Source organism: Lactuca virosa, chromosome 5 (assembly GCF_052849685.1).
Source record: "Lactuca virosa cultivar CGN04683 chromosome 5, Lactuca_virosa_CGN04683_v6, whole genome shotgun sequence".
NCBI classification, from domain to species: domain Eukaryota; kingdom Viridiplantae; phylum Streptophyta; class Magnoliopsida; order Asterales; family Asteraceae; genus Lactuca; species Lactuca virosa.
Window position 1 is genome coordinate 25627958 of NC_136430.1, and position 18456 is coordinate 25646413.

Sequence of the window (18456 nt, forward strand, 5' to 3'; positions counted from 1 at the left end):
TTGGGATGTAACTCTGATAAATGTTTTAATTAAGCAATGTTTTTGAATGGTTGGATTAAGTAACATTTGGGTTTGACTATAATGAAAAATGAAATTTTTACCCTGGATTTTTTGGTCGTTACAAGATCGGCTTCCCCTTGAACCTCTTTGCTCTTATTCATGTTTTACCTTTTTAGAGAGTAGAAAGGTGAAGGAGATGGTGGTGATGAACAATTAGGGGCGGTGATTGCATCTGGGTCTAAAGCCACCGTCACCGTAGCTTGCTAGGGGTGGGCGGTGATGAACAAGAAGGGGCGACGGTGGGAGTTGGGTTTCGACGGTGACTAGGGGGACTACAGGGGTGGGGGTATGGCTGTATGGGGAAGAAGGGTTGTGAAGGGACAGGTTACCGACTACAACTCTATTAACCTGCTAAATGACATATTTGACAAAAAGAGCCTAAATGTTAGACATTAACACACCTAAAATCATTACAGCGACAAACCGTATAAAACTGAAAAACTTAGAGACTTTTATGTCAATAACCCTATTTTTACCCAACTTTTATGTTTGTCTTTCTACTTAGTCTATTTTTTTTTTTTTTTTTCAATTATTTGCCTCATTTACACCTTGGGTAACATTTTGCATATGTCGGATGTCATTTATATGATTTGGTTGTTTTTTCTTTGTGAAAATATGATTGTGGAAATCCACCTCTTCTGTTACATTTTAATGGATTTTGTTTTTGAAGTTTTATCGATTTTTTAGTAAAATGTCGAAAAAGAAAACTTAGATATTTTTACCCTACTTTTATCATCTTAGCTTTTTACATGTTTTCGGTGCCCTTTACATTTTATATATAAAGACTTATCAGTTTATCTTCCACTCAAAGCATCACAAGCATTGCATCAAGCCATGGACTGGTTTTCATGGCTATCAAAAACTCATCTTAAACCTCCATTCATTCACGAATACGCAGTAGCGTTCTCCCAAAATCAACTCGAAGAAGACGATATCGCTTATTTCAACCATGAATTCCTTCAAAGCATGGGAATCTCCATAGCCAAACACAGGCTTGAGATACTCAAGCTCGCAAAAGGCTCATCTGCTTGGCACCCAATTGCTAAAATAATGATAGCCATCAAGAAAACCAAAAGAACCTTGGGTAGTTACATTCGAACATGGGTGCACCACAATGATTCGGCTATGATCAGGGTGAAGAGAAGGAGTTACAGTTCAAGATGGAAAGAGGCCATGGCCAAGAGGAGCAACAGGTTGGTGATGAACAGACGAGGCTCTGCAACTCTTTTGATCAATAATGGCTACCCGCCGGTGGTTAAATCCGGAGGCGCGAGAGTGAATAGCTTATCGAGTCCATTGGTTTACGATCTCCACTATGACCAAGGGAAAACAGAAGGCGGCGACGATGAAGGAAATTGCTTCACCGACGATGAAGACGACGGCGATGGTGGCAGATATTGGTCTGGTAGAGGTGTTGAAGAGATCAAGTGGGACGCTATGTTCCACAACTTAAAACCCACTTAAGATCAAATCGGAAATTAAACCGAAGAAAACCCCTGATTCTTGGCTATCCGTTTGTAATTCGTAAGGTGCTTGTTTATTTTCTGACTTGATCTTGAAACTACATAATCCAGTACGTATTTAGGCCAGTTTTTCACGTAATGAGGAAATCATGATTTAGTGTAAATTTACTTAAGATAGTATCAATGGTGTCTATTTTTCATTTAAATGAGTTTCTTGGGATGTTCTTGTTAATTTAGATATTTTTTAAATATCATTTATTTAAACAACAACGCAATGTGCTATTTTCAATTTTCAATTTTGAATTATATTTATTTTCTAAATTTTTCATATTCGTTCACAAATGTTAAGCTTAAGGTTCCCATTAAAACTGTTTTCTTCAAATTTTAATATATTTAAATTGGTAGCTTATATTCGAAGTAATTAATGATTTTTTATTATAATTGAATTAAGTAAATATCATAGTATATCGAATAACTTTTATTTAAATAACTTACAGGTCAATAAAATTTAGACAATTGAAGTTACCATTCGGAACATTGTTAAATAATATTTTTAGAAGTTACCATTCGGAACATTTGTTAAATAATATTTTTAGCATTAAACAATAATTTTAAACATAATTATAAGATAATTGTTTGCTACATGCAAAATCATTGATTATCATTGATTACTTCTTTTAGATACCATAACACGAAGTTGAAAACATGGAAGTGTGATTTTAATTGTTGCTACTTGCTAGGCCCACCTTAGCCAGAGTAGGTGGTGCACTTGGGTCTGACCCAACAATGTGTGGTGGTGTGGAGCCAATGAGCCATGGATCCTGTCCTACCAACCAACCAACCAACTAGTAGGGACGAGTTAACCATTGATGTTGATTTGAATGTTTGGCCTTTTCAATAACCTTCAAAAGACAACGATATCATGTTTGATGTTTTTGGATTCATGTACTGCAATTCAATCATTTATGTTTTCACAAATCAGGAAATACATCTCAGTCCCTGGTTCTTGTTCACACAAACACAAACCCACATGGAGGGATATGAATTCAAAAACAAGAGTATAACAGGGGAATATGAATGTATAGTATAACACATGCACAGAACATGAACAGAAAAGGTTAAAAATAAGGCTAATATAACAATTATTGTCTACCTTTGCTTAATCAGTTTTGTTGCACCTACTCCTAAAAAGAATATTAGAAAGTAATTATTTAACTTGTAATTACGAAAAACTAATTATTTGACTTTCAAATATTCAGGATCAGAATAACTTTACCCGAACGCTAATAAATGTTGTGACTTCTGATTGTTAAACCGGAACAATACTTATAGATATGTAGCCAAGAAAAGCTAACGCTTTATTAAAGAAGCTTGACTCTTAAAATTTTTTTGACTCTTTTGTAACGCTTGATTTCCGGTATGAAGTTGATTCCAAGTTGTTTAGGTTTTCTCATTGGGACCCGGCAAGTTGGAGCCTCAACTCAGCGTGTCAAAATGTTATTGGCCACAGAATTTAATGAACAAACTCGGCACATGGCGAGTTGACAGCTGGGTTGGAAACCCTAATTTTTAGGGTGTTGCACCCTACTTAAAGGCCTTAAGTCCCTTTGGTTGGCCTCCTTCTCAGCCTCCATTGTTATCAAAACCCTAAAACGAGTTGTAGCCTCCATTGTCAAGCATTTGAGCCTTAGAAGAAAGTTTGGGTCCATTTTGTGCATTGTGAAGGAGTTAGAAGATCTTGAAGTTTCTAAGCTTGGAGAAGAGGTCTTGGATCCAAAATCATTATCCATTTGGCAAGGAGTTTGAGGTATCAAGTTCTTATCTTGTTTGCTAGATTCTTAGATCTCTCTTTTGGGTTAAATTGTTATGTTTTAGCCATGGTTTGGATGGATGTTGGGATTAGGACGTCCCAAAGCCTTATTCTTTCAGATCTGAGGTTTTCATGGACTCTTTTAGCATAAAGGTGCCAACTTTATGGATTTAAGGGCTTCATGCATTCATTAAGTCCCTTATTAAGCCCTTCTTGAACATTTGAGCCTCTCCTAGTCATGCATGAGCATAAAGTTAAAAATTTTACGTGGTCTTCCAGCTCTAGGGTGTCAGATCTGCAATTTGGGGCTTTGTCTTTGAATATTAAGTGCTTAATGGTTAAGCCCTCACTCTACTAAGTCTAGGGTTTGGGCTTGGACCCATTTCGGTGGTTCCTAGGGGTAAAGTTGGAAACTTTACCCTTCTAGATCTCATTTTGGTCAAGATCTGAGTTGTGAAGCTCTTAGAGTCGATAATGTCGGCTTAATGTATTAAGATGTTGGGTTTCTAGTGGTGTGTTTATGGAGAAACACGGTGAGTTGAAGGACAAATCGGCGTGTTAGGTCAACTCTGGCCGTTGACCTTGACTTATGACCCTGTCTTTGACCAAGTTATTCTAAGGGGGTACTTGAGGTAATCATAATTGTAACTAAAGGAATTATGGGCTTAGGATAAGGCCCATATGGGGTTGGGCCTAATTTGGAAAATTGGGCCATTAGTGGGCCTTTGTGGATATTTTGGATTTCGGCCTCAGTTTTGATGCATGTTGGGTCAGGGGTAAAATGGTCATTTTACCCCAAGTATGGATGCGGGCCTTAGAATGGAACCTAATTGCTAATTGGGTGTTATTTGGATCTGATAGCTCGGAGGTGTCTTTAGGGCAGCAGCTAGGAATTTCTTTTAGTAAGCTTCTGCATTTGAGGTGAGTCTTCTCACTATATCCATGGGTCGTAGGCAGTAATGCCGACCCATTACGTGTTATGTGGTATGCTAGTTGTCTCTATGTGTAGCATCCGGACACCCAGGTATATTATTTCATGTGTTTAATGTTGAGGTTTATTGAGTGACTCGACGAGTTGTGAGTCCAACTCGTCGAGTAGAGTCAAGTTGACCGCGTGGGATTTATGAATGGACTCGACGAGTCAGAGAGCCGACTCGCCGAGTTGGTGATGTGTTCTGAAACCCTAATTTCCCGGGGTTGGGGCCTATATAAGGAAATTTATGCCCCCATTTCTGCCTCACCAGCTGCCTAACCTTTCTGTGTGAAACCCTAAACGAGTGTAGTGAGCTAAGAGAGTCTCCAAGCTAACCTTGAAGGATTTTAGTGCATCTTTGAGGAGGAAGAGGAGTTTGTTCAGCAAGGAACAAGAAGGAGATGTTGGGGTTCAAGCCATTTCATCCAGAGCTTCAAGAGGAAGGTAAAAAGCTTGAATCTTTACCCTTTATTTGGTTAGATCTAGAGATGCACAAAACCCGAATCCGATCCGATCTGATCCGGATACAAATCCGATGAGGTTTCGCTTACGTCATCAAAAATCCGATCCGGTCAAAATCCGATCTGGATCCGGTCAAAATCTGATCTGGTTCCAACAAAAATCCGAATCCGATTCTAATCCGATTTGAAACTGGTTTAAACCAATTTTAGTGGGTTTTAAGTGGATTTTGGGGCGGATTTGGATCCGGTTTTTAGCGAATCCGGTTTACGATCCGGTATCAAATCCGATTTGGAATATAGGATTACGATCTGATTGAAAATCCGGTTTTCAATCCGATCCGATCCGGTTTGGTCAAAACCGGTTTTCACCCAATCCTGTTTCGGTTTGGATCCGGTTTTGAATAGTGAAACCGGTTTTTGTGTGCACCTCTAGTTAGATCTCATGAGTTTGAGAAGTTAGGGTTTTCATCACATTTTATTTGGGACTTCGAGCATATTAAGTTATCAAGAGGTTTAGACCTCAGATCTGGACCTTGTGAGGTCCCTAAAGCCCAAAAGTCCCACCTTTATTCATCCATATGAGGAGTATGGTGTTTAACACCTTATGAGAACATGTATTGGTAGATTGGAGCAAAACCACCATGCATGAGCGTAAAGATCGAAGCTTAACGTGACAACTGAGTATTGAGATGCTAGATCTAGTGTGTGGAGTGGTAGATCTGCTTAGATTCGTCTGAGTGAGGATTGAGTTTGAATGGACTCGCCGAGTCGATGAGCCGACTCGACGAGTCGGTGAGGGTTTGTCCCGATGAGCTTGAGCATGCGTGTAACAACGTAAATTTTCAAACCAAAAGAATTTTTTTTTCAATTTCAAAACACATTTATTCCAATAATAAAACCACAAAGTGTCACAATGTCAAATCATCAAAACTCATGTTCAAAAACTGTATATAAAACTCCAGGATCCTCTCAATCATAACTCAGTCTCCGATGTGTGTACAATCAAGTCGGCGCCTTCCCGCGATCCTGAGAAGTACCTGAAACACATAACACATAACACGGTAAGCACAAAGCTTAGTGAGTTTCCCAAAATACCACACATAGCTCATTAGCCACTCTAGGCTATAACTCAGTAAGACCCTTCGGTCAATGTGTCTGAGTGGGACCCTCCGGTCCCAACTCAGTAAACTCACAATAACAATATTCAACATAAATCACAAACACATAATGCAGAATATCACAAAACACGGATAAGCACATAAGACAACTCAATCACGCAAGGATACCACTCTTGGTAAGTATAGTGAGAAGACTCACCTCGTAAGCTAGCAAGTAAAAGTCTCGTACTCGGAAATCTCGAACTAGCCTCCGCCTAACACATTGGATAAGTATCTCTAATCAATACTCTACTCATACTCAAATACACTAAAGGTTGCTCTCTCATTATCTCTAACTCTTGGAATAGGTAAAAGACCATTTTCCCCTCCATGGTCTCCATTACTTATGTTGACCAAACTCTAAAGTCAAAAAAAGTCAAACTCGAGTCAACAGTCCCAGTTTGACCTAACTCGCCGAGTGCACTCATGTGACTCGTCGAGTCAAGTCGTCCCTCAGAAGTCTTCGTGAAGGACCAGCTCGTCAATTTAACCCCTAACTCGCCGAGTTACAGCATAGCCAGCTCATCGGGACAAACCCTAACCCACTCGTCGAGTTGGCTCCTCGACTCAGTGAGTCCATTCAGACTCTTTTCTCATTCAGACTATTTCAAAGCAGAAAACCTTCCCAAACTGTATATCTACACTCTTAAGGCTCTTTTATCACGTAAAGTCACAGGATTTACGTCCATGCATGGCACTTAGGGATTGAAATGCCAAAACATGCCTTAGAAAGGGTTTTTCACTCAAGATCATTATTATGGCTGAATAAAAAAGAGACTTTTGAACTCTAGGGACCTCACATGGTCCAGATCTGAAGTCCAAATCTGTATATGAACTTAAAACACTCAAGGTCCCCATTTTAGATAGAAAAAGCCCTAAACTCCCAAATATCATGAGATCTACTAAACAAAATGAGAAAGGTGCAAGCTTTATACCTTTCCCATAAGCTCCGAGGTGAAATAGCCACGGATCTAGCACCTCCGTCTCGTCCCTTGGCTCGGAATCCTTCTCTTCTCTTCAAAAGATGCGCCAAACACTCACAGTTAGCTCCAAAACTCAATCTCTAAGCTCACAGGTCGTTTAGGGTTTACTCTCAGGGAAGTATAGCCGCAAATGAGGCTATAAGTGCCTTTAAATAGGTCCCAAACCCGGAGATTTAGGGTTTCTCATCACAGCGTCTACTCGACGAGTCGGCTCTTGGACTCGTCGAGTAGGCCATTAATCTCGCGTAGCACATCGCGACTCTACTCGACGAGTTGTAGCACTGACTCGTCGAGTAGCTGAATAGTCCTCAAAATAATTAAATAATAAAAAATATACCTGGAAGTCCAGATGTTACAATTCTCCCCCACTAGAATCAGACTTCGCCCTCGAAGTCATGATCTGGAAATAACTCTGGATACTGCCCTCGCATCTCGGACTCCGGCTCCCAAGTCAACTCGGAACCTCTCCGATGTTGCCACTGGACCTGAACCAGGGGTACCTCTTTGTTCCTCAGAACCTTCACATTTTGATCCATGATCGCAATCGGCCTCTCGATGTAATTCAGGCTCGCATCCACCTGAATGTCCTCTAATGGCACCACTGCCGTCTCACCGGCTACACACTTCCTTATCTGAGACACATGGAAGGTGTTATGAATCTGACTCAACTCCGCAGGTAGCTCCAAACGGTACGCTACCTTACCCACTATGGCGGTCACCGTGAAAGGACCGATGTATCGGGGCCCCATCTTGCCCCTCTTCCTGAATCGGATCACCCTTTTCCAAGGGGATACCCTCAGGAGGAAAAAATCTACAACCTGAAACTCGAGCTCGGATCGTCGCCTGTCTGCGTAACTCTTCTAGCGACTATGGGCCGTCAGTAACCTCTATCTGACCTGCTGAATCTGCTCAGTCGTCTTGAGCACTATCTCAGTGCTACCTATCACTCGATGCCCCACCTCTCCCCACTCATGATTTGGAGTTGGCAGTGGTAGTATTTGCTCTAAAGATATGGAGGCATTATCTCTATGGCAAGAAGTGCAAACTTTTCACTGATCATAAGAGTCTCCAATATCTCTTTAATCAGAAAGAATTGAATATGAGGCAACGACGATGGCTGGAGTTACTCAAGGACTACGACTGTGAGATACTTTACCACCCCGGTAAAGCAAATGTTGTTGCTGATGCTCTCAGTCGAAAAGTCAATCTTGAAAGAAAAAGGTCAAAGCGTTGAGAATAGAAGTTGTCTCGACAATTGTGGAGAGTATAAAGAAAGCTCAAGAAGAAACTTTTGAAAAGAATGACCGAAAGGAAGAACGTTTGGGCAAAACGTTACTGTTCGGTATAAACAGTCATGGACTGAAGGTATTCCAAGATCGAATTTGGGTGCCTAAGTCAGGAGGAATAAGAGATCTTCTGATGGAAGAAGCTCACAAAACCATGTACCCAATTCATCCTGGCAGCACTAAAATGTATAGGGACCTGAAACCCTATTACTGGTGGCCGACGATGAAGCTCGATATTGCAAAGTATGTGGCCGAGTGTGTGACATGTGCGAGAGTTAAGGCACAACATCAGAAACCATATGGGAGTTTAGAACCTTTACTTGTACCGATGGGTAAGTGGGAAGACATTGCCATGGATTTTGTCACTAAACTGCCCAGAACAAAGAATGGTCACGACATGATTTGGGTGGTCGTTGATTGCTTCACTAAGAGTGCACACTTCATAGCAGCCAATGAGAAATGGTCTAATGGATAAGCTTGTGAATTCTTACGTGAAGGAAATTGTGAGGCTTCACGATGTGCCATTAACGATTGTATCAGATCGTGACATCCGTTTCACCTCAAGGTTTTGGAGAAGTCTACGAGGGGAATTGGGTACCAAGTTGTGTTTGAGTACAGCTTACCATCCGCGGACTGATGGGCAGAGCGAACGAAGGATACAAACGCTTGAAGATATGCTGAGAGCATATACCCTGGATTTGTACGGACAAAAATAGTCGTACGCCGTCTTGTTGGCTTGAGGCTGGGGAAAAGCAGTTTTTGGGACCTGAGATAGTCCATCACACTGCTGAAAAGTTGAAAATAATTAGGGAGAGAATGTTAGCAGCTCAGGATCGTCAAAAGAGCTATGCTGACAACAACCGAAGACCGATGACTTTTGAAGTTGGAGATTCGGTTTTGCTTAAAGTCTCACAGTGGAAGGGACTTATAAGGTTTGGAAAAAGAGGAAAGTTAAGTCCAAGGTTTATTGGACCGTTTAAAGTTCTTCAGAAGATTGGGAACCAAGCTTACAAGCTCGAATTACCCAAAGAACTGAATGGAATTCATAACACTTTCCATGTGTGTTATTTGAGGAAGTTCACGGGAGAAGTTCCCGATATAATTTCAATTTCTGATTTAAGAATTGATGAGAACAAAAGGTTAATTGAAGAACCAGAGGCAATCGTTGACCGAAAGACTAAGAAGTTACGACGCAAGATGGACGAATTAGTTCTTGTCCATTGGAAACATACGAATCGGCCAAATCTCACCTGGGAAATGGAGAGTGACATGATGAATCGCTATCCGTATTTGTTTGTTGATGTGTGATTCCGTGGACGGAATCATCCTAAGGAGGAGAGAATTGTAACGCTCGTGTTTCTAGGCTAGGCATTAATGATGATGTAACATTCTAGGTTAAACTTTGTAACTCGTTTTGAAATAATAAGAATGTATTATTTGAGTATTATGTGTTTATTGCTTAATTGTGTGATTTAAATGAATTAAGGATAAAAATAAGTGATAAAATAAAATATTAGATAAGCCCGATATCTATGAAGGAAGTTGTAGTGGTCGTGGCAAGGTTTCCGAATATATAAAGAATGCCGAAATCCGAGTTATAACGAAGAAGTTATGACCTGTCGGAGTTTCGCGACAGAACCGGTACGACACTGCATGACGTAAATATTGAATTTACGATAGAGAGATATTTAGCCTTAGTGATCTAAACGAAAGTCGTAGAATACGTTAAACCGAGAGTGTGCATAAAAAGAACGTCTAAATCTGACTTCGTATGAGGAAGTTATGATTTTTCGAAGTTTCGACTTAGCGGTATGCAGCCCAAAGTTCGAATATGAGATCGAGTGGTTTCTAGTCGAAACAAACTAAACGAGAATTGAAGATCTCGTTAATAGTAGTGCAACGGTAAAAAGACAGACGAAAACGGACGTCGGATGAAGAAGTTATGAATTTTTAACGGACTTTTCCTGTCCCGGCTTGTTAAAAATATAATAATAATAATAAATTCAAAGTTAGCCGACGGAGTCTAAATGAAAGTTGTAGACCATAGTCTCACCTACGCGTGGATATAAAGAACGTCAAAAACGGAGCTCGTATGCGAAAGATACGAATTTTTGAAGTTTGAGAAATGGGAGTACGCCCAGCGTACTCATGGTTCATGGTTTGGGTTGGGCCACGTCGCCCTACTCCACCACTCGAGTGCCTCGAGTCCGAAGCTATGACGCATCCGGTCCGATCCACTTAGTACACCCAGCATACTTAAAGAGTACGCCCAGCGTACATGTCGACGAGCCAGTACGCCCAACGTACTGCTTGTAAAGGGAGTCCGCCCCGCGTACTCTGAGATTACACCCAACGTAATCCGATGCTCAGCACCCTATAAATAGAACTCGAGGGCTGCCGATCTTTTTGCTAATTTCCACTTCTTTCACCTTTTTTTCTTTCTTCTACTTTGCGAGAAATACCCCCGAAGCCCCGGTATCATCCCGACGCCCGAAGCAAGTCCTAACGCTCCGAAGTTCCCGAGAAAATTATATTTTCAAGCCGAAACTCTGTCCGCGTGAAGCCCGGTTTTTGGGAAAAACATCCCAGTTTTATCGGAAACGATTGTTTTAAGAGACGAGGTGCTGTCCGATCATCGTCTTATCAAGTGAGTGTGTAGTTGCATTCTTCTAACACATAGATATGAATTATTTTCTATAAAATACGTGTTATGTGTTTATATATTATTTGTTTATTTGAAATAATAGGTGAATGAATGATTTGTACAGGTTTTAAGCTGTATATAAATGTATATATTTTTATCTACTAATATGTTGTGTAGAACATGGGTAGACAGTTGGTGGGTGATGATATAAAATGATGAGGGGCCTCGATGTTGTTGTTGATCTAGTTATCTAGCGGAGTATGGATGACGACCACGGACTCTTTCTAGACTGTCCAATGGAACGTTGGCAGGTTCATAACATGTAGGTGTTGTGAACGATGTGTTCACCGGTGTACTCTATCCCCTTCATGGTCGCCTTTAGGACATTTATTGTGGAGGAAACCCCTTCGCAGTAATGTCCATCCCGATGAAAATCCTTAGACTAGGTCCGTTGTGATAGTTGTTGTTTTTAGGGACGTAAAGTGAGGATAACAGGAATGGGTAATCGGGTTATTGTTGGTTGGTGAAATAAAATATAATTATTTATTGTAGGTTGAAAACCCTATATGCTCACCAGGCCCCCAAGCCTGACCCACTCAGTTTTATTTGTATTACAGGTAGTGGAGCGAGAGCATAAGTTGGATGATTCATCAAGATATTTTGGTTATAGGCCAGTAGTTGTATATAACTGTTGTAAGGCCTATAATGTGCCGTTTATGCTTTTGGTCTGTATCGGAACATGACATCCCGAGTTTTGTTATATATGAAAATACATTTCTTTAAGAAATGGTTTGATAAATTTTATTTTATCATATTTTGTTTTGGGAACAAATTCCGGAACTCTTTTAATCAAAGGATTACTCTGAAATCATTTTAAAAGCATAAATTAAATCGGTCTTTTCTGACCGTGATTTTGGGGATGTCACAGTTGGTATCAGAGCATTAGTTTAAGCGAACTAGGAATTTGTAGGATTTCTAGACTTAAACTTAGAATGTTAAGTGAAGATTGTGAGATGAGTGTCTGTTATATTTAAGACACGAGCACTAGTTTATTTTAGGAAAGTTGTCTAAAATGCTTTTATGTGCTAAATGTTATATGTTTGCCATATATGATATTATTTGTTCGGATCTACGGTTTGTTGCCAACTGGATCTGGAAACCTTATGTGTTTAGGGTTCTAAGTGTAGGACTACGGTATTAGAACTAGCATGTAAACGTTTCGGAGTGATATGGATGGTTTAATTATCTATCGTGAATAAGGATCTAAATTCACCTTGTTCGGTGTATAGATCAACAATGGCAAGAACAAGAAGCGGAGTTGGAAACGTGAACGAAAACACGAATCAACCAATTGTAATCGAGCAAATACCTGTTGTAGCAGCAGCACCTGAGCCAATGACAATGGTTAGTGTACAACTGATGATTCAGACGATGTTGGATCGTCAGATGGAAGAAACTAGACGTCTGCTTCAGTAGAATCGTGAAGAACCTTCGATGCCGATTGTACAGCCCGAATTAAGTGAAGGGCAGTCGGAAGGAGGAAACTTCAGTGGGATTATTGGTCAAGCCAACCCACCGTTGGTTATACATAACAACCAGGATGGAGGAAACGACAGACGTGGATGCAAGTATAAAGATTTCATGGCATCCAAACCACCATGTCTATCCGGAAGCCTGGCGCCGGTAGAAGTTATAAACTGGATCTCCGAAATGGAGACAATGTTTGAAAGTTGTGAATGCAGCAACAGGCAGAAGACCGCTCTTGCGATCCCTTTGTTAAAATCTGGAGTATTGAGTTGGTGGAAGCTATTAGCCGACTCGATGCCCAAGGGAGAAGCTAGCAAGATGTATTGGGAAGACTTTGTGGAACAACTGAAACTGCAATACTACTCAGAGCAGGACCTTTTGGAAATCAATAATGAGTTTCAGAATTTGAAGAAGGGAAAAATGAGCCTTACTGAATACGCTGCAAGTTTCACAGAAAAGATGAAGCTTATCCTATACTTAGTTCCAACTGAACTCTCAAAGGTCAACAAGTTTTCCCGTGGATTACCAACAGACTTTGGTCCAATGGTTAAGCAAGCAACCACATTAAAAGCCGCCATTTGGGCTGCTAAGAATGTTGAGACTCAGATCAGGGAGAAGGGTCGGGAGAGGTCAGAGGTTGGTGAGAAGAGGAAGTTCGATGGACCTTCAGGGTCCAACAAGAAAAATAAATTCTCGAAATCCGGTTCGAGAGGAGGTGGAGGAGGCGAAGCGAAATGGTGCAACAAATGCAAGAAGAAGCATCATGGGAAATGTGATGGGGAAGTCACATGCTTCAAATGTGGAAAGCCAGGACACTATGCCAACGAATGCACCCTTACCAAGAAAGTATGCTATGGGTGTGGTGAGGAGGGGCACATCTCGAGGGATTGTCCGAAAAAGAAGGTGGCAGCAAAACCCAACATTCCACCAAAGCCGAACGCGAGAGCCTTTCAGATGACACTGGAAGCTGCTAAAGAAGAAGCTGATGTCGCTTCAGGTACCTTTCTCGTAAACGAATTGCCTGCCCAAATTTTGTTTGACTCAGGAGCCAACTATTCCTTTATTTCGCATGAATTTGGTAGAAAACTAGCTTTGCCTGTTGATAGACTAGATAATGCTTTATTAGTCGAAGTTGCTAGTGGCAAGTTTATACCTGTTAGCCATCGTATGAAAAACGTCTTAATTGATTTGAATGGGAATAAGTTCCACGAGGAATTATTGCCTATTGAGTTAAATGGTTTCGACATCGTGCTGGGAATGGATTGGCTTAGCGCCAATGATGCCAAAATACTGTGCAAGAAGAAGATTGTAAAAATAAAACCGCCAGGGAAAGAGTCATTTATGGTGTATGGGGACAAACGCAGAGTGAATTCTGGGATTATTTCTCTAATGAAAGCCAGAAAGTGTTTGGCCAAAGGATGTACATCATATTTGGCATTCGTGATTGATGCAAAGAAGGAGAAAAAGGAGATGCAGATCATTCCTGTCGTGTGTGATTATCCGAAAGTATTTCCCGAGGATCTTCCTGATTACTGCCTGATCGACAAGTAGAATTCTGTATTGACTTGTTACCAGGAACGACGCCAATAGCAAAAGCACCGTATCGATTAGCACCAACGGAGATGAAGGAGCTGATGATGCAACTTCATGAGTTATTGGACAAAGGTTTCATTAGACCTAGTTCATCACCCTGGGGAGCTCCGATGTTATTCGTAAAGAAAAAGGACGAGAGTATGAGGATGTGCATTGATTACAGAGAGCTGAATAAGGCAACGATAAAGACTAGATATCCATTGCCAAGGATTGATGACTTGTTCGATCAGCTACAAGGTTCAAGCTATTTCTCGAAGATCGATCTTAGGTCACGATATCATCAGCTGAAGGTGAGAGAGCAGGATATCGAGAAGACTGCATTCAGAACACGATATGGACACTACGAGTTCTTGGTTATGTCGTTTGGACTAACCAATGCTCCCGCAACATTCATGGATTTAATGAACAGGGTTTGTAACCCATTCCTTGATAAATCTATAATAGTGTTCATAGATGACATTCTGATTTACTCAAAAAACCAATAGGAGAATGGTAGACACTTGCGAGAAGTGTTGGAAGTCTTGAAGAAGGAGAATTTGTATGCAAAGTTCTCCAAATGTGATTTTTGGATTCGAGAAGTCCAATTCTTGGGTCACGTGATCAACCAAAAAGGGATAATGGTTGATCCAGCAAAGATTGAAGTTGTGATGAAGTGGGAACAACCGAAAAGTCCCACAGAGGTCCGAAGCTTTTTGGGATTAGCTGGATATTACCGAAGGTTTATCCAAGGCTTTTCTTCGATCGCTACTCCATTGACAGCTTTGACCCACAAAGGAGCTACTTATACTTGGAGTGACAAGCACAAAGAAGCATTCGAGTTGCTAAAGAATAAGTTATGTGAAGCACCGATACTTTCTCTACCCGACGGAATTGAGGACTTCGCTGTTTCTGGAGTTGGGTTGGGTTGTGTTTTGACCCAAAGAGAAAAGGTGATAGCATATGCGTCTCGACAGCTGAAAGAGCATGAAAAGAACTACCCCACTCATGATTTGGAGTTGGCAGCGGTAGTATTTGCTCTAAAGATATGGAGGCATTACCTCTATGGCACGAAGTGAAAACTTTTCACTGATCATAGGAGTCTCCAATATCTCTTTAATTAGAAAGAATTTAATATAAGGCAACGACGCTGGCTGGAGTTACTCAAGGACTACGACTGTGAGATACTTTACGACCCCGGTAAAGAAAATGTTGTTGCTGATGCTCTCAGTCGGAAAGTTAATCTTGAAAGAAAAAGGTCAAGAGCGTTGAGAATAGAAGTTGTCTCGACAATTGTGGAGAGTATAAAGAAAGCTCAAGAAGAAACTTCTGAGAAGAATGACCGAAAGGAAGAACGTTTGGGCAAAACGTTACTGTTCGGTATAAACAGTCATGGACTGAAGGTATTCCAAGATCGAATTTGGGTGCCTAAGTCAGGAGGAATAAGAGATCTTCTGATGGAAGAAGCTCACAAAACCATGTACCCAATTCATCCTGGCAGCACTAAAATGTATAGGGACCTGAAACCCTATTACTGGTGGCCGACGATGAAGCTCGATATTGCAAAGTATGTGGCCGAGTGTGTGACATGTACGAGAGTTAAGGCACAACATCAGAAACCATATGGGAGTTTAGAACCTTTACTTGTACCGATGGGTAAGTGGGAAGACATTGCCATGGATTTTGTCACTAAACTGCCCAGAATAAAGAATGGTCACGACATGATTTGGGTGGTCGTTGATCGCTTCACTAAGAGTGCACAGTTCATAGCAGCCAATGAGAAATGGTCTATGGATAAGCTTGTGAATTCTTACGTGAAGGAAATTGTGAGGCTTCACGATGTGCCATTAACGATTGTATCAGATCGTGACAGCCGTTTCACCTCAAGGTTTTGGAGAAGTCTACAAGGGGAATTGGGTACCAAGTTGTGTTTGAGTACAGCTTACCATCCACGGACTGATGGGCAGAGCGAACGAACGATACAAACGCTTGAAGATATGCTGAGAGCATGTACCCTGGAATTCCAAGGTAACTGGGATGAACATTTACCTTTGGTAGAATTTTCCTACAATAATAGTTTCCACTCGAGCATAAAGATGGCACCTTATCAAGCTTTGTACGGACAAAAGTGTCGTACGCCGTCTTGTTGGCCTGAGGCTGTGGAAAAGCAGTTTATGGGACCTGAGATAGTCCATCACACTGCTGAAAAGTTGAAAATAATTAGGGAGAGAATGTTAGCAGCTCATGATCGTCAAAAGAGCTATGCTGACAACAACCGAAGACCGATGACTTTTGAAGTTGGAGATTCGGTTTTGCTTAAAGTCTCACCGTGGAAGGGACTTATAAGGTTTGGAAAAAGAGGAAAGTTAAGTCCAAGGTTTATTGGACTGTTTAAAGTTCTTCAGAAGATTGGGAACCAAGCTTACAAGCTCGAATTACCCAAAGAACTGAATGGAATTCATAACACTTTCCATGTGTGTTATTTGAGGAAGTTCACGGGAGAAGTTCCTGATATAATTCCAATTTTTGAGTTAAGAATTGATGAGAACAAAAGGTTAATTGAAGAACAAGAGGCAATCGTTGACCGGAAGACTAAGAAGTTATGACGCAAGATGGTCGAATTAGTTCTTGTCCGTTGGAAACATACGAATGAGCCAAATCTCACCTGGGAAACGGAGAGCGACATGATGAGTCGCTATCCGCATTTGTTTGTTGATGTGTGATTCCGGGGACGGAATCATCCTAAGGAGGAGAGAATTGTAACGCCCATGTTTCTAGTCTAGGCATTAATGATGATGTAACATTATAGTTTAACATTTGTAACTCGTTTTGAAATAATAAGAATGTATTATTTGAGTATTATGTGTTTATTGCTTAATTGTGTGATTTAAATGAATTAAGGATAAAAATAAGCGATAAAATAAAATATTAGATAAGCCCAATATCTATGAAGGAAGTTTTAGTGGTCGTGCAAAGGTTTCCGAGTATATAAAGAATGCTGAAATCCGAGTTATAACGAAGAAGTTATGACATGTCGAAGTTTCGCGACAGAACCGGTACGACACTACGTGACGTAAATAGTGAATTTACGATAGAGCGATATTTAGCCTTAGTGATCTAAAGAAAAGTCGTAGAATACGTTAAACAGAGAGCGTGCATAAAAAGAACGTCTAAATCTGACTTCGTATGAGGAAGTTATGATTTTTCGAAGTTTCGACTTAGCGGTATGCAGCTCAAAGTTCGAATATGAGATCGAGTGGTTTCTAGCCGAAACAATCTAAACGAGAATCGAAGATCTCGTTAATAGTAGTGCAACGGTAAAAAGACAGACGAAAACGGACGTCGGATGAAGAGGTTGTGAATTTTTAACGGACTTTTCCTGTCCTGGCCTGTTAAAAATATAATAATAATAATAAAGTCAAAATTAGCCGACGGAGTCTAAATGAAAGTTGTAGACCATAGTCTCACCTACGCGTGGATATAAAGAACGTCAAAAACGGAGCTCGTATGCGAAAGATACGAATTTTTGAAGTTTGAGAAATGGGAGTACACCCAGCGTACAGGAGTACGCCCAGCGTACTCATGGTTCATGGTCTGGGTTGGGCCACGTCGCCCTACTCCACCACTCGAGTGCCTCGGGTTCGAAGCCATGACGCATCCGGTCCGATCCACTTAGTACGCCCAGCGTACTTAAAGAGTACGCCCAGCGTACATGTTGACGAACCAGTACGCCCAGTGTACCCGATGTATGCCCAACGTACTGCTTGTAGAGGAAGTACGCCCCGCGTACTCTGAGATTACGCCCAGCGTAATCCGATGCTCAGCACCCTATAAATAGAACTCGAGGGCTGCCGATCTTTTTGCTAATTTCCACTTCTTTCACCTTTTTTTCTTTTTTCTACTTTGCGAGAAATACCCCCGAAGCCCCGGTATCATCCCGACGCCCGAAGCAAGTCCCGACGCTCCGAAGTTTGCGAGAAAATTATATTTTCAAGCCGAAACCCTGTCCGCGTGAAGCCCGGTTTTTGGGAAACACATCCCGGTTTTATCGGAAACGATTGTTTTAAGAGACGAGGTGTTGTCCAATCATCGTCTTATAAAGTGAGTGTGTAGTTGCTTTCTTCTAACACATAGATATGAATTACTCTCTATAAAATTGTAAAATCTCAATTTTCGAGGCCAAAAATTTCATTGTTAATTAGGTACTTTATAAACTAGTTTACCAAAACATTGTCGATATTACATCAATTCATAAAACCATAATGTCATGTCCCAAAACCAAATCATCAAAAGTAATGAAAATCAGAGTACAATCCCAGAATATTCCATGCGGAAATGATGTGTGTGTGTGATGCGCTGCTACACTGCCGGGTCCTTCCCCTTGGACGAAGAGGTACCTAAAACCAAACTGAAACTGTAAGCACAAAGCTAAGTGAGTTCCCCCATCGTACCACATACCATACAATCACATAGCATACATACTGTCGGACATTTTTGGGGTGCCCGACCTACCCATGTCAAGC

The 18456-nt window shown here is 41.0% G+C and overlaps 1 protein-coding gene across 1 annotated transcript; it reads left to right on the plus strand.

Moving 5' to 3' along the window:
* The first annotated feature begins 843 nt into the window (after positions 1-843).
* Positions 844-1729, plus strand: LOC145110800 (uncharacterized). The gene has a single exon (XM_079047114.1). It carries the CDS (start codon positions 895-897, stop codon positions 1522-1524), a length of 630 nt encoding a protein of 209 aa, XP_078903240.1. The 5' UTR covers positions 844-894; the 3' UTR covers positions 1525-1729.
* The last annotated feature ends 16727 nt before the right edge of the window (positions 1730-18456 follow it).